General features: G+C 48.0%; 1 protein-coding gene across 1 annotated transcript in view; it reads left to right on the top strand.

Annotated features, from left to right (window-relative positions):
- The window catches only part of LOC138261672 (uncharacterized), a 229051-nt gene that overhangs the window by 143124 nt on the left and 62743 nt on the right, over positions 1-23184 (top strand). The window contains exon 3 of the mRNA XM_069210908.1: positions 12347-12610. Coding sequence (XP_069067009.1) covers positions 12347-12610 — 264 coding nt within the window. The remainder of the gene's footprint in view (positions 1-12346; positions 12611-23184) is intronic.

Genomic DNA, 23184 nt, shown 5'->3' with positions numbered 1-23184 from the left:
TAATATGTCATCACTGACGTTCATCACGCCTTGTAGGTCTGACTGTGTCTGTCGAATGGCGTCCTGGAATACCTCCGCCGCCTATGACACGCTGAAATTCAGCCGCTTGTATCTTCTTAGGCCACGATGTGTCAAGAAGGTGGTGATGTACCTGCTTTCCTCCGCTAGTCTAAGTTGGTGGTACCCCGCGCTTAAGTCTAATTTGGAAAACCACTTGGATCCATTTAGGTCGGCTATGATGTCGTCTATGGTTGGTGTGATGTACCTTTCTCGCTTTATGGCCTGGTTGGGCAACCTCATGCCAATGGAGAGTCGGATTTTTCCTGGTTGCTTCGGCTTCTCCGCAATAACCATGGGCAATACCCAGGGAGTGGGGCCAGATACTCTCTCAATGACTCCCTGCTCTTCGAGGCTGGCTAGTTCCCGCTCTACTAGCGGCCTTAGGTGAAATGGTATTCACCGGTGTCGTAAGGCGACCGGCTTCACAGCCTTGTCGATGTGTAGCTTGATCGGGGGGAGTTTTTAGGCAGCCCAAGCCTGTGAACAGTTCCGGGAATTTTCCTAGCAGCTCATCGGTTTGGCAGGATCTTACACTTCTTGCAAACATCACCAGCCCTAGCTCCTCAGCCGCTTGACTACCAAGTAGCGTGTCTGCCTCCCAGTCGACCACATGGAACGTGGTGTTTATCGTTTTCCCCTCCACCTGCACCATCACTGCCATGCGTCCCTTTAGCGATAAGGGCGTGCGACTCCCTTAGGTGAATATTTTGGTGTTTGAGGGGATCAACGTTGGCGAGGCTGGAGGCAGTGATATTGTTGTACTCCCATCACATTTACTGAGGCTCCAGTGTCTATGAGGGCCCTGACAGGTGACCCTGCTATTTCAATCATGCAGGTGGGCTGAGGCCGCCGGTGTCTCTTTAGGTCATTGGTGAACGATATTAAGAACACTTCTTCCTGTTTGTCTTCTCCTGGGGAGGAGTCCTCTATGGTGTGACGTGACAATGCGTCATTGTCCCCCGTGTCACCTGGTCATCTAGGGATAGTTGCTTTACCGCTCTGGTGGGTGGGTACCTCCCTCTTGCTCCTCTTCCTATCATTCCTCCTTTACATACGGCTGCGAAGTGGTTCCATTTTCCGCAGTTGGAACATGTCCTCCCTTGTGCCGGACAGTCTCTTGGGCTGTGTTCGTCTCTCCCACAGTATTCACACCTCCCCCCTGGTTTGGCGGGGGCATACGATCTAGGTTTCCTCCTCTTTTGTGACAATTGGATCGCATCTGCACGTTCTACTTTGACCACTGGGGTCTTCTCTGGCGTGTGAGACATCGCCATGTCCATTTCAGCTGCCCTAGCCGCCGATAAATCATGGGATCGCGCCATGATTAATATTTTGTTGAGAGTGATGTTTGGTTGTCTCAATATTAGTCCTCTTAGTGTCTTATTTCGGCATCCCTGTATGATTTGTGCTCGTACCTCTTTCTGTTGGTCATCGTCGGTGCACGTACTTGCCAGTTCCCGGTGACGGGTAGAGAATTGATCAATGGACTCTCCTTCTCTCTGTCTTCCCTGTCGTAGTTTGAACCTTTCAAAATCCGGGTTCAGTTGCGGATCAAAATGTGCATTCAAAGCTCTCACCGCCGCGTCGTAGTCATCATGGGCGCCTGTGTTTGATAGGTGTCTGAACAGTTTGTATATTTCATCACCCACAAAATGGAGGAGCAATGACCTCTTGACTTCCCCATCCTTTTCGTGGGTGGCCACAAAGTAGTTCTCCAGGCGCCCTACCCATATTTACCATCTCGGTGACGCTGTGGCGGGATCTGCAAGCTCACTGAATGGTGGTAGTGCACTTGTCATGGTATGTTGTGGTAGTTGATGGCTGGCTGGCACTGGTTCATCTGCCGTACTGATAGTATTGTTCGTGCCCGTTGGCTCTGGCTCACCTCTTGCTGTCTGTTGTGTCGTGATGCACCCTGTTGCACTCACGTTGTGGTCCATCACGACCTATTTGCTTGTCCTGCTGGCGCAATGTGACTTCCAGGCGTGCAGGAATCCGATGTTTGCTGTATCTCTCCCTTCTGGGTGTAGTGTTGTGGTGTCATGCCGTGGTGGAGCTCACCATTCTGTCTGTGTCTTCCTGGACCTTCTGCTGGCTCACAGTCACACCCTGGGGGGTCCCAAACACCGGCGTTGTTAATGGCATGTGGTATAGAGACCACCCTCGTCGCCAGTGTAATATTCTGTGTCCCCTGCTTGACCGCGTCATGTGTTGTAATTACAGACTCGGACACGATGTGCTCTCACAATGGAGCGGCAGCTTAAAAACTAAAAACTCCTGCGCTCCGCTTTATTTAAATATATTGCGCTTCCCCCGGAACCTCTCCCGTACATCCAGGTTAGTGTTCTGTGATCGGTCTTCCAACAACTAGACCGTCACCGAATCCTACATCCTATACTGTGCGTCACCTTCTCTCCCGCCCTCTGTGTTCTTCGCTTCACGTGCGCTGCTCCCCGTGTTTCTCTCTCCCTGTGCAATGCTTCCCCTCCTTAACCTCACCCCATCCCCATTTGCTGCTCCATTATCCTCACCCCCGCATTTTTTATTTACTAATTCAAGTGGCGTCCTCCATCTGTTATACGTAAATAAAAAACACAAAGCAAATGGCACCTGTGTCATTCCGCTTGTGTGCACATTCATTTTGATGAATGTGCACACGTTCATCACCACGCATGCGCATGCCAGTGGGCTGACCAAACAGACAGCAGAGGTTGAGTCATTGCACCTTTTTTATTTATCCAGTTAGTTTGACGATGTTGCACAGCATTGTGAAAAAAGCCTCATACTATAGAACATGGCCAAATGGCACTGGCAATGCCAATAGGTCCCAAAGATGCTACTTATTGGCTTTGCCAATGCTTGTTTCAAACTGCCGCTGACTAACATATACTGTTTGCAATATTTTTTTAAATATTGACTTACATATTCACAGTGCTTTGCTCTTCTGACAGATTAACTTGAGTTTACTGTTCACCTAAGGTGTATGCATTATATTAAGCTGACAGTTACAAAATATCTTGTTTTTTGTGGCGTCTCTCTACCCCCACTGCACTCACAGGGCCTGCTGTCCTAGGGGGCAGCTGCAGATGGGCCTGCCAATGTTCCTCTTTTCCTGTAAGCAGTGGACATTGCGTGGCTGTTTCTAGGTCTGGCTGATCCCAGGCCTGCCACTCTCAGTGCAATTACCATAATTAAGAACACGTCTGTAAAACAGATGTGGACGGGCAAGGACTTGGGAAAGGAAGAATGGACAGTCCATGAAATGTATGGATTTGTGGTCACACTAATCGTCCCCCATTATTTCAATGAGTGGACATAAATTACACTGCAATCACAGTAATGAGACCCATGCAAAATATATGTCTTTAACCCTAAGAAAAACGAAGGTCCAAGTTTCCTTCCTGTGTAAATGCCCTTTAGCTTATGACAAATTTGTTGGTGGGTACTCAAAATTCCCCCTTTTTTTTGGAAAATGGAAATCATGAACTGGTTGAGAATGAGAACCCAGAGAGGTTGGAGAGAAAAATTCTCAATACAGTCTCCTCAGTGTTAAAAAAGTAGTCTTTATTCATCAATTCCAGAGTTGTCAGGAAATTGGATTTAAAATTTGCGAAACTAAGAAACAGCCGACACGTGCTTCGCCCTCTATGGTCAGTCCACCTAGGGCTTTCTCAAGGCCTTATAAAGTAAAACGGCACATCATGTCGTAAGGTTGTCAAATATAGCACAACATCATATTGTCTATGTCCAAGTGAGGGAAACCGAGCGCCCACCCCCAGCGAGGAGTGGAGATGGCAGAAAACCTGAGGAGGCGCTGACGCAAGCACTGGAGACAGCACCAGAGACCAGCGTGCCCTGAACATCGAGACAACGCCTCTGCGAGTGTAGCGCCCAAGCCTCAGTGAACCGGGTAAGTCCAAACCGAAACGTATGGAGGCAGAGAGCGCTGATGGTGTTGCGGAAGGCCCGTGCCTACTGAGACCTTGCCGGTAAGAAGGGGACATGACGGTGGGGCTCCGAACTGCACGCACCGCTGGAGACCCACGACCCTGAGTGGGGGAGATATCCTTGACAGGCCCACACAGAGACTGACACCCGGTGCGCCGCTGGCACCCTAGCGAGGAGGGGCATGGAACTCAGAAGGGGGTGAGGACACCCTGAAAGGTTCTCATAGACAGAGGAGGTGCACAGGAGCAATGCTAGAACCATAAATGGGTGCATATTACCGGCCCATTGCCAAAACCAGCTGATGAGCATACGGAGCAGGGACCAGTGTACTACGACAGGCCCCCAAGTTTCCCGGGAGTGGTGACACGACTGCTAGAGTTGGTTGCAAAGTTCTCTGACAGAGGACAGGAGATTTGGTGTAGAGAGGATATTAGCTGTACGGAGAGGTAATTACAGAGGCCCCGGGGCACTACTGGGGCCACAGGGAGGAGTTCTCCCCAGCTATGAAAATAGGAGTGCAAGTTAATCGGAAACAGCACAGATAGAACATATATTCAAATTTGAGACACACAGCGCCTTGAAAGACCTGCTCAGACTAGGTGAACAATCTGCCTCAAGAGAATGCTGATCACCACAGCGCAGCCCCAGAGCACGAACCAGGACTAAGAGAATCACCCCTGGAAATCAGTCCCACCTGCAGTGGGGAACTCCGAATGGGGAAGGCCCTCAAAAAAGAGACTGCGACATGAGGGGCCCCTTACGACCAAGACCACGCACGGAGGCAGTGGACCCGGTCGCGCACCTTGCCCCAGAGACAGCGTCTGCCACGCCGACGCTTCAGGACGTGCTTCAAGCCATCGCGGCCTCCCAGACAGCATTGGAAGTCAAGATAGAAACGCTGAGTATAGATCAGGGCCTCCTACGAGATCACCACAAGCGTCTGATGGATAGAGTCACTGCGACTGAACGAGACTTGGCAAATGGGTACTCCATTAAATCTAAAATTCCTCATGTGGAATGTTAGGGGGATATGTTCCAATGCTAAACGCCATAAGGTACTCTCCTTCCTCAATAGACGGGGAATCCAAATAGCAATGCTCCAAGAGACACATCTAGATATTATTGAGGGCCGCGCGCTTCAGAAGCATTGACTGGGTCAGGTATACTATACCACCTATATCGCCTTTGCCAGAGGGACCTTGATATAGGTCAAGCCCGGGGTACCATATCAACACACGACGACCATCAGTGACCCACTAGGCCGCTACACTATCATTACCGTAAAATTGGACGGGAGAGAGATAACTCTAGGTAGCGTCTATGGCCCCAACACAGATCAGGGGGGATTTCTGGCCTCCATGTCGGCATGGCTAGCAATGCATTTAACAGGACCGATACTGTTGGGAGGGGACTTTAATTGTATAGCAGACATGACTTTGGATAGGTCGCACCCCCTACCTTTGTCCCCAACTACTAGAACAACCCAAATGTACCGAGCATGGCAACAACACTGGGGACTAGTAGATACTTGGTGCATCCAACACATAGATGACAGAGACTATTCATTCTATTCACCTATCCATGATCTACATGTCAGGTTGGACACCTTCCTCTGTACACCACAGATACATGAGCTAGCACATATGAGCGAATACCTGACCCGTACAATTTCTGACCATAACCCCTCTACTCCTTACACTAGGGTGGTCCCGAATACGAACGCCAAGCCCTACATGGCGACTCCAACCATCTTTACTAGAAGATGAGGCCTTTAAACACACCATTGTTACAGCAATAGACACTTACTTCGAGAATAATGAGGGATCGGCGACCTCAAAACTAGTAGAGAGGAACGCGTTGAAAGTAGTTATTAGAGGGAATTGTCTCTCAGCCACGGCCGGCGTACGTCGGGACCTGCTCGGAGATATAGAAGTAGCTAAACAGGAGCAGCGGAAAATAGAACAGAAATGCCCCAATGCTCCGGAGCTCCACGCGTCACTCCTGACTGCGCGAGAGACAACGTCAGTGGCAATGGACCGTTTGCACTGTTATGATTATAAGGCCTTTTTGGCACGAACACACGCAGAGGGAGACTGTGCAAGTTCCTTGTTGGTATGGTTGGGGAACCCAGCGAAAAGAGGCTCTGTTATAGTTGAACTCACTCATCCTGAGGGATATAGCATTAGCTCCCAGTCTGCAATTAATGACGAGTTTCGCAAATACTATGCTGACCTATACACCAGTAAGGTACACCCAACAGACGACGAGATACATGTCTTTCTGCAACATCTTTCCCTCCCTACTGTGTCGGACCAGGATGCAACAGAACTGGGGGCACCGATCACTGTAGCAGAGGTGAAAGAGGCCATAGCCAGTATTGCGCGTAATAAAACACCTGGTCCAGATAGGTTGCCAATAGAACCAATAGAATTCTATTCAACATATCTGTCCAAATTGGGGCCACGACTAGTTGCTGTCTATGAGGAGGCTACTGTATGTCAGACCCTCCCTGCATCTGCCCGAGAAGCCCTGATCATCCCATTGCTGAAACCTGGAAAAATCCACACAAATGTGGCTTCCTACTGTCCTCTCACGATGTTGTCAGTAGATTATAAGATATTAAGTAAGATATTGGCGCTGCGCCTCATGCACCATATGCCGCAACTGATACACATTGACCAGGCTTGGTTTATCCCAGGACGCCAAACGGCGATGAACATACAACGCTTTTTTGCTTTACTTCATAAAGATGGCTATGACAGGCAAGAGGCGATGATCTTTGCCGTTGACTTTGAAAAAGCCTTCAATAGCCTGGAATGGTGCCATTTATATGAAGTACTTCGCAAATTTGAGCTGGGAGACAGGTTCATAGCCTGGACGAGACTGTTGTACAGTGAACCAACAGCCAGAGTTTGCACAGGCAACACTATCACGGAAAGCTACAGGGTGGCTAGGGGAACTAGGCAGGGCTGTCCTCTCTCCCCTCTACTCTTTGCATTAGCAATAGAACCATTAGCTTGTATAGCCAGAGCAGGAAGAGCCTACGAGGGTATCACCCTTGCAGGGCAAACCCACCATATTGCACTGTACCCAGATGACCTCCTACTCTTTTTGAGGGATGCGGGGGATGGTCTGCAGAGAGCTCACAAATTGTTAAAGAAGTTTGGCGATCTATCTGGGCTGAAAGTAAATTGGCAAAAACCCAGCTTATTTCCAACAATGTAGGGAAGGACTGCCCCCCCCCCCCAGGCCTTGGAGACCTTCAGTGGGAACCTAGACACCTGACATAGCTGGGAGTTCAAGTCTATCACAATGCCCGAGACCTGTTTAAGGGCAAAATACAGCAAGCTTTGAGGAGCATTCGGGGATCCATGGCATTCTGGGCTACCCTGATATTTCAGTCGCAGGCAGGGTGGCACTTCTGAAGATGATTGTGCTGCCCCTTCTGCTGTATCTTTTTACGACCTTACCAGTATGGATCACGAATGCCTTCTTTAAAGAATTGAACTCTATGATTATGAGATTTATATGGGGAACAGGCAGACGAAGACTGGCACTCACGGTACTGCAACGCCCACTCGAGGAGGGAAGACTGGCCGCCCCTGATTTTGAAGCTTATTATCTAGCAAGTCAGATCCAATGGCTGACCAGATGGATGACGAGCCGCACGGTGCAAGATCACGAGGTTATGGCTTTCACCCCTGACCTACTCTCTCTGACCAGGGTCATCTTTCACCTCGGCTCCCCATCAGCCTCTGGACCCCATGAATTAAAAGTGATCCATAAATGTTGGCAGCGTCAACTCCATAAAACCTGGTGTCTTAGGCCTTATGCACCGGAGACACCACTAAGGTGTCTACTGACACTGCCATATAGAGGGGACTGGGGAAGACGTCTGAGGTGGGAGGTGACAGGAGCAACTACCTTGGGCACCCTGTACGAAGCCGACTACCTGCTACCCTTCAAAGACTTCTGAGTCCGATATCAAATTCCTGCAGGGCATTTCCTGCTCAACAGGGCAATCACTGATACGATGGACCGAAACTGGCAGACTGGGAGAACGGAATCATCCATATCAGAGGTGTCTCAATACCTGGTGAGCTTCACGGGGACACATAGGGCAGTGACCTGCCTTTACAGAAAAATAAGGACTACGATGTGTCAACCGCTGACTGTTCTTAAGCAAAAGTGGGAAGCAGCCTTGGGGTCTTCCATCGAGGACACGGACTGGGAGGAAATCCTGACTTGGACCCCGCGAGCCTCTAGGAATGCCCAATTCAAATTGATCAGCATCTATGTTTTACACAGAGCATATTTGACCCTGGGTAGGATTAGGAGACACTATGGGGCGACAGAGGCCAGGTGTCCACGAAGTGGGGAGGAAGGGGCTGAATTCATTCACATGTTTTGGCACTGTCCAACATTGCGCGAGTACTGGCACACGATCACGGAGCAACTTACTGAAACTATTGAGCAGGAGATACCTAATGATCCCAGACATTGGGCCTGATTACAACTTTGGAGGAGGTGTTAATCCGTCCCAAAAGTGACTGTAAAGTGACGGATATACCACCAGCCGTATTACGAGTTCCATAGGATATAATGGACTCGTAATACGGCTGGTGGCATATCCGTCACTTTACCGTCACTTTTGGGACGGATTAACACCTCCTCCAAAGTTGTAATCAGGCCCATTGTCTGTTAGGAGGATATCACCGACAGGCCAAACATAAAAACACAAATCAATTCTAAGATCTGGCTTTGGTCTTAGCCAAACGAGAAATTGCAATGACATGGAAAGCAAGAGCGGGGCCCCGGGTACACACATTGGACATACCAAAATAACTAGGCACACAAGTGACAAGCGTGGAGGGAGGGGGAAGGGGAGGAGTTTGATCCTCTCAAGGGGAGGCTCGTATCATAGACTGGTCGAGAATTTCTCCTTTGTCATTCTATAAAACTTGGTCCATTGAGTCTTTAATGGATGCTTATGCGCATGCTGTGATCCAGTAGAATGTGTTAATGGCATGTCAAGCACCGATAACTGTAGAACAAGAGATACGAACTGCCGACAAAGATCGACAAGGCACATTATTATTGAGCTCCATGGCCCTCCTTGGGGGGAATACATTGTGTTACATGTGTTGTATTGAAAACCAATAAAATACGTTTAAAAAATATATATATATTCAAGAGCAGAGCTCTTGAGTTGGAGTGGGTGACACCTGAATAAACTGTTCTTTCCTGGTTTTATTCTTTGCATTCTACTAGTTCTTGTTCTGATTTCCAAGTAGAACTTGAGTGGAACAACTTGTGATTCCTTCCATAGTCATATAACACACCAGCTCAGAGTTGGATTGACCTAGAAGGTAGCAGGGGTGTTATCTTGATTTGTTTGCAGGCGCAGCTCCTCCACTAGGGCACTGCGTTCCCGGGCTGGAGAGAGCAAGCACAGGCTCCCATTCTGCCTGGGCGCTCCCAGCCAATCCTAAGGCTGCTCGGAGCAGCGTCAGGATTGGCTGCAGAGCAGGCTGGGAGCCTGTCCCTAAAGCCGAGGAGCGACGTGGTGGTGGAGGCGGCGAGTGAAGGTAAGTGTATTTTTTAAAAAAAATGTATTCCCTCCAGAGTGCCGCCCTGCCCCTGCAATGCACCGCGAGCCGCTCATGTTGGTTTGCGCCTTTGAAAAGGCTATAGGGCTGGAGCAGAGTCAATAACGTCAGACCGTCTCTTACGAGTACCTGAAGGGCTGGTGCAGTGTCATCCAAATTTACTGTCAACACGTGCTCCATTGCTATTGGTTCCTCCTCTATTTTACTAGTAATTCACTCCCTTCATCCTACAGTCTCCTTGATCTCTCAGTCATTTGAATGTTCTAACTCTCCCCTTTCTCCGCCCTACAGTTTGATGTTCCAGTTTTTAAGTCTTGTGACTCGCTGGAATAAATTCTTTCCTAGTGTCCGACCCAAGAACTATTTCAGACTTTCAACTCAAACGAGACTCGCCGACAATTCTTTCAGTTTCATATCATGTTAACAGAAAATCATAATTAACCATTTAACACACTCTTGCCAGAGATTGTATGTCACAATATTGACCTCTGAAATATCGTTCTACCTGTATATCGTAACCATAAATTTAATTCCTGAAATATCACCAAAGTACGTGTAGATCTGCTCTTATTAACTGCACCTTGGCACTGTTTCTGAAGGTGATATTATGGTCTTGATTTTGTGGTAAAACACCGTTCCGAGAACCTAACACCACTTGTCCTACTAGTTTAGCAACTTCCTTAAGAAGAATGGCTGTAGTTACATCCTTTGCTCCCTGAACCCTGACCCCTTCCTGCCACCTTCCTTCAATAACCAAAGGTACAGCAAAAGTTGTTGCAACATGTACCACTGCCCCGAACACTGGGGCGGAAGAGCTCACAGCTTCTACTGCTCCCCTTGTATAAGAATAAAAGACCACAATAAAAAAAAACATACCGAGATAAAAAAAAAAACATCTGGCAGGGACACCAGGGTTTCTTTGGAGTGGTCTTTCTCTACTAATATTATTGCGGATTCAGCACCATAAGTATAAAGACAGTTTGTGTACCTCATACCTTGTATACCTGTTGCATCTGTATACCTTATAGGCATATCCGTATCGCAATATCCCTGTCCTCTTTAGTATAAACTAAATGTTGGTTGCATGAGTAATAAACAAGAGTACAAAGCTTTGAAACAAACACCACAAATGTGAAGTAGATTCTTGTAATGTTAGTCGTTACTTAAACCCGAAGGCATGCGTTTACAGCAACACAGTGCTCCCTTCAGCAATGCCAGCCAGCAAAATGTGTGCCCCCTGATATTCCAGACTGGTTGGCCATTTGTGACCCAGATCAATAGGGATAAACCCTCTAACATTTTTAAGGCTCTCTAGATGCACTTAATTCCCTCCCAACTAACCTTTCGATGCTCTTAACTAGATGTGGCGATCGGCAGATGGATCTGTAGTTTCACAGTTTGCCTTGGCAGATTTGTCAAGATGGCGAACAGGGATCAACCTCAGAATTTCTTTGGGTGGTCTCTGGCTCAAAGCTAGCTCCATTAAGTTGGGAAATATCTCTGCCAGTGTCAGGGCCTAGTTTTTAATTATTAATTAATGCATCCACATGCAGATCGGAAACGACTATTATCGTGGCCTCACCCGCAGCGGTGGGAGTGCATTAAAAAAGGTATGGGAACTGTGATGCTGTATAAAATGGGGGTGGGGTCAGTGAGTGTGATGGCGGGGTCAAAGGTGTCGCTAAAGGAATTACCATATTCTGTACGTTTTTTTGGTCTTTCACCATCAGATAACTATACATAAATTAGTCCACAGCTTAAATGACCAATACATTAAAAAAAGTTAAGTTAATCAGTGGTAAATGCACTATAGTACATTATGAAATATGTATTAGTTAATGCACTGCAGAGGTCTGGATGTAACTAAATAGACCCAGAATTAAATCTTGGCTAGTACAGTGGAGAATAGTGACTTGTGTATTTTTAGTGCTGCAGATTTCCTGTCTATGACAGAAAGAACTGTGAATATGTAAGTCATTATTTTAAACTTGCATTACACACAGATAGCCTGCTACAAAATGCGAAAAAGTCTAAAATGGTGCTTACAAAATATAGATTTCAGTAATACCCAGAATGCACTTAATGCATTTTTTTGTATAGCTCACCCTTAAAAGCACACACTCCACAGCTCAGCTGGCAACTCCCTTGCACTACCAATCAAAAAGAGTGAATCTTTGTCATCCCAAAGATTGAAGTGATTTCATCAATTAAAGTCATTACGGTCTCTAAATCCCCCCCTTACATTTGCAGATTGACCCATTGTGCACAGTTGCATTTCTTTCAGACAAGCAGGCACCCTGGCAAGACGGCTTGTTTATTGCTTGGCTGTCTGCCTGACTGCGGTTTCACGGCACAAGAGATTCCCTGAATTATACTTCAGCTGAAGCATTTAATATCGGAACTGTCCCGGGGCGACTGTTGTTTCAAATAGAGTAGGGGGATGTTTTTTAAAATAAATTATCCGATCCTGCCCACTTCGACCTCTGTACTGCTCACCAGTCAAGTTAAAGTGAGGGATAATGTGAGTATGACCCCTTTAAAATTGTCCGTATGTTTTTTCCCTCCTTAATATTGATTTTGCTTTTATAGAGGATGACTGCATTTGTAAACATATTTAGCAAACACTTACCTTTTTGAGGTTTGTACTTGTAAGTGGACAGTTTCATAAAATGAAGTATGTTCTGCTATACCCTTGGATAAATGTTCTCCTATTTCTTTTGTCCCTGCAGCCTGCGAAAGCTCCCAGACCTTTTTAACCTGCATCAGCGGAAAAGAACCCGGTGTGAAATTGTTCTCATCCAATCAGAAGGAGCTGAGCAAGAAAACTCACCGGAGCCCCCTACAGTCTGAATCAAGTTCCTCCAGTGAAAGTGACACGCCTTACCACTGCCCCGAGCTCAACAGTCTGCGGGAGGCAACGGGGAGAGCCCTCCGCAGTGAGGCTAAGACCCCTCTTATGGGTTTGAAGGCCTGTGAGAGAATCAATCATAGAGGTAACTGGGTTTGGGATAGACAGGATTAGAAATGTTAGGGTAAGGTTTTTATGTCTCACCTAATATAGTTGTGAGACATTTTGTTACCTCACATTGGCTTAGAGCCCACACATTGCTTTCCCTTAGTTGACCTTATTGTCATTTTCATTTGTTTACTTCTAAATTGTTAGCACATGTAGGCTTCACTTCCTCTCCTTGGGTTTGTCCCTGTGCTACTTTTTTCATATTCTTTAAACACTCTATGAGAGTGCATGTCTTTTCCAGCTCTCTCCCTCCTGTATGTATCTTCCTCTGCTGTGCTCGCTCATGTTGCACTATGGCTATATCTCCTGTGAATTCCGGGAATGAGTAGGTGCTACCTCCCCCACCGCCTGGGTGACGCACTGGAACAGAAGCTACAGGAGTTACAGCAGCAGTGAGTGTGTTAGAGGGATAGAGAGAGGAGAGGGGAGAGTGTATGGCGGAGAGGTTCCTAAACCACCCCACAAAAAAAACCTCAGAAAATAGCACGCTTGCTCCTCATAGCAAAAATCAAGACTACTGCTTTGAACACTTCTAACCTGGTTGCCCTAACTAAAATTAATGACACTATCCACCATGTTTACAATTCAGGCATAGAGTAGGCCGTATGTGTGGTCTTCATTTCCTAAAAGTGCCCCGTGCTCAGCACCTCTCCAGGACACTCGGTGGATGGAAGTTCTTTCTGAAACATCTGCTTTGTTACATCTTCATCTCAACCCTGTGTGGTCGGCTCGTTCCTCCCCCACGCCCCACTCACCAGAAGCAGTATTGTGCAGGGCTGCCTCAAAGCAACATAGAGCCTCTCACGAGCCCCTCTTCCCCCAACACCATGGTCCACATCCAGTCACAGCACTGCCTGGCGCACTGCTCTGGCGCTGGCCACGGACACAGAGTGGGGTCTCTTTAGTGTGCGCCCATCCAAGACAGCCTGCGGGCTGCATGGAGGGGGTGTCATGCATTGTGTACCTGTTTTACCCATGCTTTTAAGCTTTACTTTTGAGCAATCCCTCTGCGTGGGCTGAGTTGTCTTGTGCGTGTGGAAGTAACATTTATCCTGCTTCCATTCTATTTGTCTCCAGAATGTGAATCCCACCCATTCACTACCCATGTGCTTCTTGAAGACTGGCTCTGGGCTTTCAGGCAGCCCCTGGGATGAAGCTCTGCTACCATCTCATAGGGAAATGCATGAGAGGAGTTTACCACTATCTGCTGTCCCCGGATCCGTGGCACTGCACAATATGTAAAGTGTCTCTTAGTGTGGGTTGTTTTCCTTTCCACCCAGCTATTGAACAGCACTGTAGAGGGATACAGTATCACCCAGTCTTTCGCTACAGTACTAAGTACTTCATTTGTGAAAAAAACATACATGCCAGGGCGCTTGTCAGGAGGCACCTCCCCATTGCCTGTGTCAGCGCTACTAATGACAAATCAAACTTTTATACATTAAAAATAACTAATACCAGCCACCCAAGCTATTCCTATAGCTTTGGATGGTAGGTATTAATCAATTTTAATCTACATAGGATTAGTAAACAACGGTTGTGCTGACCACAAAATTAGACAAGTAGCGCCAGCACTTAGCTGTCAGTCACAAGTCCCAGTGTTAAAAATGAAGTGCTGGTACCAAGCCCTGGAAACCACTGGCTCAAATGACGCACTGGCAGTACTTCATGCCACATGCCTGTGCTTCTAAGCACTGTAAGTAATGCATGTTTCTAACCTCATATTATTTGTCATATAAACTTCACGAGTCCTCGTGCCATCATTATCGTACAGGTTTCGGGAAGGATGTGGTAGGTTTTAGGGCTGTGCAAGTCAACCCTTGAAAGACTATAAAAATAGCATGAACAAAGCACAATTTTGTCACATAAAACAGTGTGTCCCGGAACAGACATCATACACATCACATGAATGAAAATATTCTATTTTACAGCTAAAGGTGGCTACAAACTTCGAGTGTGTAACTTGCATGTGTAGAAACCACAAATTAACAAGCAAAGGCAAAGCCAGTAGTTCTCACCCATGCAAGGTTAACAATTAACACAATCAGTTAACAATTCACACAGTGGACTCTGTGATGGTCTACTTGTTGATGCACAAATTACAAATATTAGTTGAAAACTGATTTCTGCATATTATTCTTTATGCGCTATAGGGTTTGTTTTGTCAGTAAAATTGTATGTCATTGAAAATGTAGCGGCCATTCAATGGAGAATGTGCTGTGTGTAAATGACAGACCGCTACAGCAGCATTCTTTATATCTGTGACAGTGTGCTCCAAAATACACCATCTGCTACATACCACACCCTTACCACAAATGGACACAACTCATTTGCTACACCTTTTCTTTGTATGATGCTTGGAGTTTTCAAAATCCCTATGAGTTCTGTCATGTAACATGATCAGAGCAGCCCCGCTCTGAAAATGATTCCAGCAACACTGACAGTGACCATCCGTGAAAGCTTGTCACACTGCTCACTAGTGTCAGTTCACAAATCTGCCATCTAATGTCAGCTTCTCAGAAGGCCCACAAATGTATTGCCAACTTTTTACTCGGCCAACCGGTGCTTGAGTCTTAACTACCAGCAGGCTTAGTTTCCAGTTCCCAGTGTTGCAGAAAAATGTGGTCTTATTAGAATGCAACCATTGTCCCCTGGGACTCACTTATCACAATACTTTTCATATGCTTACGAGGTACACAGCTCAGTTGAATCATTCATCTCTTATCAAATAATATTAAAAATCAATACATGACACGTTTCTCTTTGTTCCCACAAAAAATTGATTTGCTTTGTAGGAACACTGTGCAATTTATACAGTGTAATGATAGTGCAGACAACATAGTGCTCAAACAGTAAGCAGCTATACAACACAAGCATTTGCAATGCAATGGGTTTTGCATTTGCTTGAGTTAGAGCTATTGGCGTTGAAAATTCCTAACTAGACTTTTCTTGCCACATGTGAGGAAATGGCTCCCTGTTGCAGTTACCCCTCACTTTTTGCCTGATACTGATGCTGACTTGACTGAGAAGTGTGCTGGGACCCTGCTAACCAGGCCCCAGTACCAGTGTTCTTTCACCTGAAATGTACCATTGTTTCCACAATTGGAACACCCCTGGCACACAGATAAGTCCCTTGTAAAAGGTACCAGTGGTACCAAGGGCCCTGTGACCAGGGAAGGTCCATAAGGGCTGCAGCATATGTTGTGCCACCCTAAGGGACCCCTCACCTAACACATGCACACTGCCATTGCAGATTGTGTGTGTTGGTGGGGAGAAAAAGGCAAAGCCGACATGGCACCCCCCCTCAGGATGCCATGCACACAAAATACTGCCTGTGGCATAGGTAAGTCACCCCTCTAGCAGGCCTTACAGCCCTCAGGCAGGGTGCACTATACCACAGGTGAGGGCACAGCTGCATGAGCAATATGCCCCTACAGTGTCTAAGGCCCTCATTCTGACCTTGGCGGTCTTTTCGCAAGACCGCCGAGTTACCGCCGCGGTAAAGACCGCCGACCGCGGCGGTATGCCGCTGCGCGTATTCCGACCGCTGGGAGCGTTCCGCCGGAATACCGCCAGCAGCCACACTGGCGGTCGGCGGGAAAGTGGAGACTGGTCAACCTCCACCGCCACGCCAGCAGAACACCGCCCCCAGAATTACGACCCACATTTCTGTGTGGCGGTCTTCTGTTGGCGGTCTTCTGTTGGCGGTCACGTCCCTATGGCTCCCGTCGCCTCCCGGAGGACCAACGCACAAGGTAAGTTGATCGTCCGTGAGGGGAGGGGGTGGGGGGGTGTTGTGTGATGTGTGCGTGCATGGGGGTGTGTAGAGGGGGTGTGTGAGTGCGTGCATGCGGGCGGGGGGTGCTGCTGTGCCTTTGGGCAATGTGTGTAGTTCGGCGGGTGCGCATGTCGGCATGTATGTGTGCGGGTATGTGCCCCCGTTGTGTATGTGTGTGTGTAGGGGGTGTGCATATGTGCATGTTGGGGGTGCGTGCATGTCGGGGTGCGTGTATGTGCATGTCGGGGTGGGGGGGGCAGGGGGTTCGTACCACCTCTGGGGGGTGGCAGGGGGGTGGAGGGTGTGGGGGGAGGACTCGTGGGGGGCAGTGGGGGGTGGGGGAGACCCCTATCAGTGCCAGGGAAGGAATTCCCTGGCCCCGATAGTGCCTACCGCCATGGTTCGCATGGCGGTTCCCGACCGCCAAAAACCGCGGCGGTAAGCAGGGTCATGATACGGTTGGCGGTCTTGGGTCGACCGCCGGGCCGGAGTGTGCAAACTCCAGCCCGTCGGTCATGACCGCCGTGGCGGTCGGAGTGGGGAAGTGGCGGTCGATCGCGGCGGTGACCGCCGCGGTCAGAATGCCATTTTTTGGACCGCCGGTCTGTTCGCGGTCCGACCGCCGCCTCTCCGCCGACCGCCAAGTTAAGAATGAGGGCCTAAGTCTATTCTTAGACATTGTACGTAAAGTTGTGGCCATATTAAGTATATGGTCTGGGAATTTGTCAAAAACGAACTCCACAGCTCCATAATGGCTACACTGAATACTGGGAAGTTTGGTATCAAACTTCTCAGAATAATAAACCCACACTGATGCCAGTGTTGGATTTATAAAAAAATGCCCACAGAGGGCATCTTAGAGATGCCCCCTGTATTTTACCCAATTATTCAGTGCAGGACTGACTTGTCTGTGCCAGCCTGCTGCTGAGAGACGAGTTTCTGACCCCATGTGGTGAGGGCCTTTGTGCTCTCTGAGGACAGAAACAAAAGCCTGCTCTGGGTAGAGGTGCTTCACACCTCCCCCCTGCAGGAACTGTAACACCTAGCACTGAGCCTCAAAGGCTCAGGCTTCGTGTTCCAATGCCCCAGGGCACTCCAGCTAGTGGAGATGCCCGCCCCCTGGACAGAGCCCCCACTTTTGGCAGCAAGTACAGGGGAGATAATGAGAAAAACAAGGAGGAGTCACCCACCAGTCAGGACAGCCCCTAAGGTGTCCTGAGCTGAGGTGACCCCCGCCTTTAGAAATCCTCCATCTTGATTTTGGAGGATTCCCCCAATAGGATTAGGGATGTGCCCCCCTCCCCTCAGGGAGGAGGCACAAAGAGGGTGTAGCCACCCTCAAGGACAGAAGCCATTGGCTACTGCCCTCCCAGACCTAAACACACCCCTAAATTCAGTATTTAGGGGCTCCCCAGAACCTAGAAATCAGATTCCTGCAACCTGAAGACGAAGAAGGACTGCTGACCTGAAGCCCTGCAGAGAAGACGAAGACACCAACTGTTTTGGCCCCAGCCCTACCGGCCTGTCTCCCCACTTCGAGAAAAACTGCAACAGCGACGCGTCCCCCAGGGTCCAACGACCTCTGAAGCCTCAGAGGACTACCCTGCATCTAAAAGGACCAAGAACTCCTGGAGACAGCGGCCCTGTTCCACAAAGACTGAAACGTGTCTTGTCTTGTCTAAGAAACAACTTTTAAAGGACTGCACGTTTTCCCACCGGAAGCGTGAGACTTTCCACTCTGCACCCGACGCCCCCGGCTCGACCTGCGGAGAAACAACACTGCAGGGAGGACTCCCCGGCGACTGCGAGCCCGTGAGTAGCCAGAGTTGACCCCCCTGAGCCCCCACAGCGAGTCCTGCAGAGGGAATCCAGAGGCTCCCTCTGACCGTGACTGCCTGCTTCCAAGAACCCGATGCCTGGTAAAGACACTGCACCCGCAGCCCCCAGGACCTGAAGGATCCGACCTCCAGTGCAGAAGCGACCCCCAGGTGGCCCTCTCCCTTGCCCAGGTGGTGGCTACCCCGAGGAGCCCCCCCCTTGCCTGCCTGCTTCACTGAAGAAACCCCTGGGTCTCCCATTGAAATCTATTGCAAACCCGACGCCTGTTTGCACTCTACACCCGGCCGCCCCCGTGCCGCTGAGGGTGTACTTTTTGTGCTGACTTGTGTCGTCCCTGGTGCCCTACAAACCCCCCCTGGTCTGCCCTCCGAAGTCGCGGGTACTTACCTGCTGGCAGACTGGAACCGGGGCACCCCCTTCTCCATTGAAGCCTATGCGTTTTGGGCACCATTTTTGACCTCTGCACCTGACCGGCCCTGAGCTGCTGGTGTAGTAACTTTGGGGTTGCCCTGAACCCCCAACGGTGGGCTACCTTGGACCCAACTTTGAACCCTGTAGGTGGTTTACTCACCTGCAAAACTAACAAATACTTACCTCCCCCAGGAAATGTTGAAATTTGCAGTGTCTAGTTTTAAAATAGCTTATTGCCATTGTTGCCAAAACTGTACATGCTATTTTACTGATTCAAAGTTCCTATGATACCTGAGTGAAGTACCTTTCATTTAAAGTATTGATTCTAAATCTTAAACCTGTGGTTCTTAAAATAAACTAAGAAACAATATTTTTCTATATAAAATCCTATTGGCCTGGAATTGTCTTTGAGTGTGTGTTCCTCATTTATTGCCTGTGTGTGTACAACAAATGCTTAACACTACCCTCTGATAAGCCTACTGCTCGACCACACTACCACAAAATAGAGCATTAGAATGATCTCTTTTGTCACTATCTTACCTCTAAGGGGAACCCTTGGACTCTGTGCATTTTATTTCTTACTTTGAAATAGTACATATAGAGCCAACTTCCTACACCACATAAATTGATATTGAAGTGTAAACATGAGTTGACATAATTGAGCCGATTCAAAGTGCCATGGCCGCCATGAGCGCAAAGAAGAGACACAAAAAGAAAAGTTTGCTGATAGTCAAACGTATCAGCAATCGTGCAATTATCCATGTAACATGGGCAGTGTGCAAGGCGGTAACAAAACCACCCCAAGGAGGGACAAACGTAAAGCCTTTACCAATGATAACAAGTGATTTTTGAATGGCAAGCCCAGGAACGAGTGAAAGTGCTGGGAGTGGGCGTGGTTAAAAGCCCACAATTCTTACAACAGGTCAAAGCTATTGCGCGTTCGACCCAAACATACAAAAAAGACACTGCACAAAGCCCAAGGTTGGAAGATGACTTGAGACAATTAGGATTTGAGATAGTATCTGTGTGTGTACAAGAACTCCTTGCGAAATCAAACACTAAACAGCTAATGGAGGGGCTGCTAATGTTTTGACACATTGTCAGCTTGTTTGTTCTCATCGGGTCCTATGTCAGCTGACTAATGCACCTCTGTGTGAGCATAGGGGCACCCACTGTGGTCACCACCTGAAGGTTCAAAACTATCAAAGGTGTGTTTTCCGATACCCCATATGGCCACCACCTTACATCCGACTCACTTGTCTGAATCACTCAATTTATCAAAAATCCAAGCACAGATCCTGCCTACACTGCCACCATCACTGCATGAAAGGGAATATGTGGCCTTTTTTCACGGCCCAACAGTGCTGGCTTTGAAAGCTCCTGCTTTTCACACTGATCAGTTACACCAGGAATTATACCTGCTTTATGGCTGCTACTCATTCCGCAACCCAAACTCTACCTTTTACACTGCCCGTCAGTGTCAGCCTGTCACGCTGCCGGCCAATCCCCGCTTTTTATGCTGCTCACACTGGCCATAAGTGTTAAAACACATGCACAATGCGTTCTGCCAAGGTCACCAGTGTGCAACCACAGAGTTGGACTGGTGGATCTTGAAGGGGTGGGCCCAACCGTTTGGGAAATGTGGAGTCTCTAAAATAACAGCTGGTCAGAGATGGATTAGTTGCTTGTCAACTAGGGCCAGGAAATCTGAAACTTTTTTCTTTGGCTAATCAACCTGTGCCACACTACCTTTGATCATGCTGCCTGAAGTAAACATAAGATACAGAGTCAACTGGTTTGAGGAGGGGCACAGGTACTGTCTACCTTGGTTGTGCCTGAGTAGAAAGTCCTGTACTAATTTGCCCCACAATACAAATTGGTGCAATCAAACTTGTGTTTGTGCATGTGGTGACACAGTTGTCAGTGCAGGCCAGTCCACACATTTTCTGCTAAGCTGCATGTCTGCAGACCATCTTATTATGTTGTTTTCTGCAATATCCCTTCTATTGTCCCAAAGTCTTCATGATTTTGTAAAAAAAAAAAAAAAAGCACTGTAGCAACTGCCGCTAGAACTGTCTCACTATTTGGTCACCGCAGCCCGATCATGCAGGTAGAGCGCTGAGGTGATTTTGACGTAGCAACAAACATTTCGTTGATTGGGTGGTGAGGTGGAGAGAGACTGGGGTGGAGGGTTAGATGCACAGCAAAAAAATGCAGGTGAAAGCACATTGTACTTCCAGAAGTGATGGGAAATTCAGAGAAGTAATTGTGACAGTGGACTTAACTAGGGCAGGAGAATTATGGACGCGGTTTTGGCTGTAGCAACATAGGCACAAACAGAAAACCACAACGAGCTAATGCCCACTTCCTTTAAGCGCTTGGACACAAATCTCACAAATGAGGCACTATACAGTAACTAACTCATGTTCTTATCCCTAATGCAGGCATGTGCGCTAATACGACCTTAGTTATGGGTCCCATAATATAGGCAACATCCGTTCTCAGCATCCTCAAGAGGCAGTGGCTAGAACAGTGGTCTCCAAAATTTTTTATGCCACGTCCCCCCAGTTAAAAAATAAAAATCATTGGGCCCCCCCCCCACAGAATTTTTCACAATTATTTTATAAAGATGGCAATGTTTAAATATGTCTAGACCTATTTAAACATTGCAGTTAAGTACTGTTACCTTTTTAAAAATGCAAAAACCTGCTTCTGCATAAAAGAAAGGCCTGTTATCTGTATAATGGTGCTTTTGGCCAGAGTCTGACGCCTTCCTGTAGCTGCAGATACACATGATGTGCATTATCCTGCCATCTAGTGTTGGGCTCGGAGTGTTACAAGTTGTTTTTCTTTGAAGAAGTCTTTTCGAGTCACGAGAACGAGTGATTCCTCCCTTTCGGCTCCAATGCGCATGGGCATCAACTCCATCTTAGATTGTTTTCTTTCCGCCATCGGGTTCGGACGTGTTCCTCTTCGCTCCGTATTTCGAATCGGGAAAGTTAGCTAAATATCGAAAATTCAACGGTATTGTTCGCGCTCGGTACCGGTTTAGTGTTAGCGTATCAACACCGACAGTGTGTAGCTGCAGATTCACATGCTGTGCATTATCCTGCCATCTAGTGTTGGGCTCGGAGTGTTAAAAGTTGTTTTTCTTTGAAGAAGTCTTTTCGAGTCACGAGGCCGAGTGACTCATCCCTTTCGGCTCCATTGCGCATGGTCGTCGACTCCATCTTAGATTGTTTTCTTTCCGCCATCGGGTTCGGACGTGTTCCTCTTCGCTCCGTATTTCAAATCGGGAAAGTTAGCTAAATTATCGAAAATTTTACGGTATTGTTAACGTTCGGTACCGGGTTAGTGTTAGTGTGTCGGCACCGACATCAAGAGCGCTCCGGCGGCCCTTCGGGGCTTCCGTTCTTCACGGAAGCCTGGTCTGCCCGACCACACCCGTTGTCCCAGACTAATGGACTGGGCCCCCTTCCGCTTCTGTCCTAAGTGTCATTCGAACTATCCTTATACAGACCAGCCCTGGGTCTGTAATCTGTGTTTATCACCTGAACACAGGGAGGATACTTGCGAGTCTTGTCGAGCATTTCGATCGAAAAAGACCTTGAGAGATCGACGCGCAATAAGACTGCAAATGGCGTCAACACCGAAAGAGCAACTCAACGTCGGAGAGGAGGAAAGCATTTCCATCCAAGGGATGGACTCGGACGAATCCGAAAGTGACCGAACCTCGACGGTGCAGCGAACAGTGAGTAAACCTGCCCCGTCCAAAACTCACACAAAGACATTTAAGGCCATGGGGACGCCACCGCCAGCAGTCCATGGCTTAACGCACCGAAAAGAAGGTGTCCAAACATCGGCACCGAAAAAGGCCAGAGAATTGCCGAAGACGTCCGACGCCGGTCGAGATTACGGCACTGAATGATCTCGACACCGAGAGTTCGATTCACCCAAAGTGAGGAAAATATTTTCGGAACCGAAAAAGACTATACCTGAAACCTCGGTACCGAAAAAAATGGCTTCGGAGACAAAAAGAAGCTCTTATACAGAAGAGCAAGGACTTTCCAGCCAAATGAAGAAAAGACATAGATTTGAGCAAGAGTTAGGTATGGAGGAACCGGACCATATACAAAGGAGGTTACATACCCAGAAAGAGACTGGAAAAATACAAACCTTACCTCCACTCAAATCCATAAGGAAACTTGCATTTCAGGAGACAGAAATGCAACGTAAGGCAAAGGTGGGTAGAGACAAATCCCCAACACCAAGGGTATCACCACAACTGTCCCAACCGCACTCACCAAAACTGTCACCAGTGGGAACACCTACAATGCAGTCACCCACACATACTGGGATGACACAGGATGATGCTGATGTATGGGACTTATATGATGCACCAGTATCGGATAACAGTCCGGATTGTTATCCAACAAAGCCATCACCTCCAGAAGACAGTACTGCATATACGCAGGTACTGTCCAGGGCAGCTACGTTCCACAGCGTAGCAATGCACACAGAGC

Source organism: Pleurodeles waltl, chromosome 10 (genome assembly GCF_031143425.1).
Source record: "Pleurodeles waltl isolate 20211129_DDA chromosome 10, aPleWal1.hap1.20221129, whole genome shotgun sequence".
In the NCBI taxonomy this organism is placed as follows: Eukaryota; Metazoa; Chordata; class Amphibia; order Caudata; family Salamandridae; genus Pleurodeles; species Pleurodeles waltl.
Note: the sequence above shows the minus strand (reverse complement) of the source record. Positions and strands in the feature narration are given on the sequence as shown.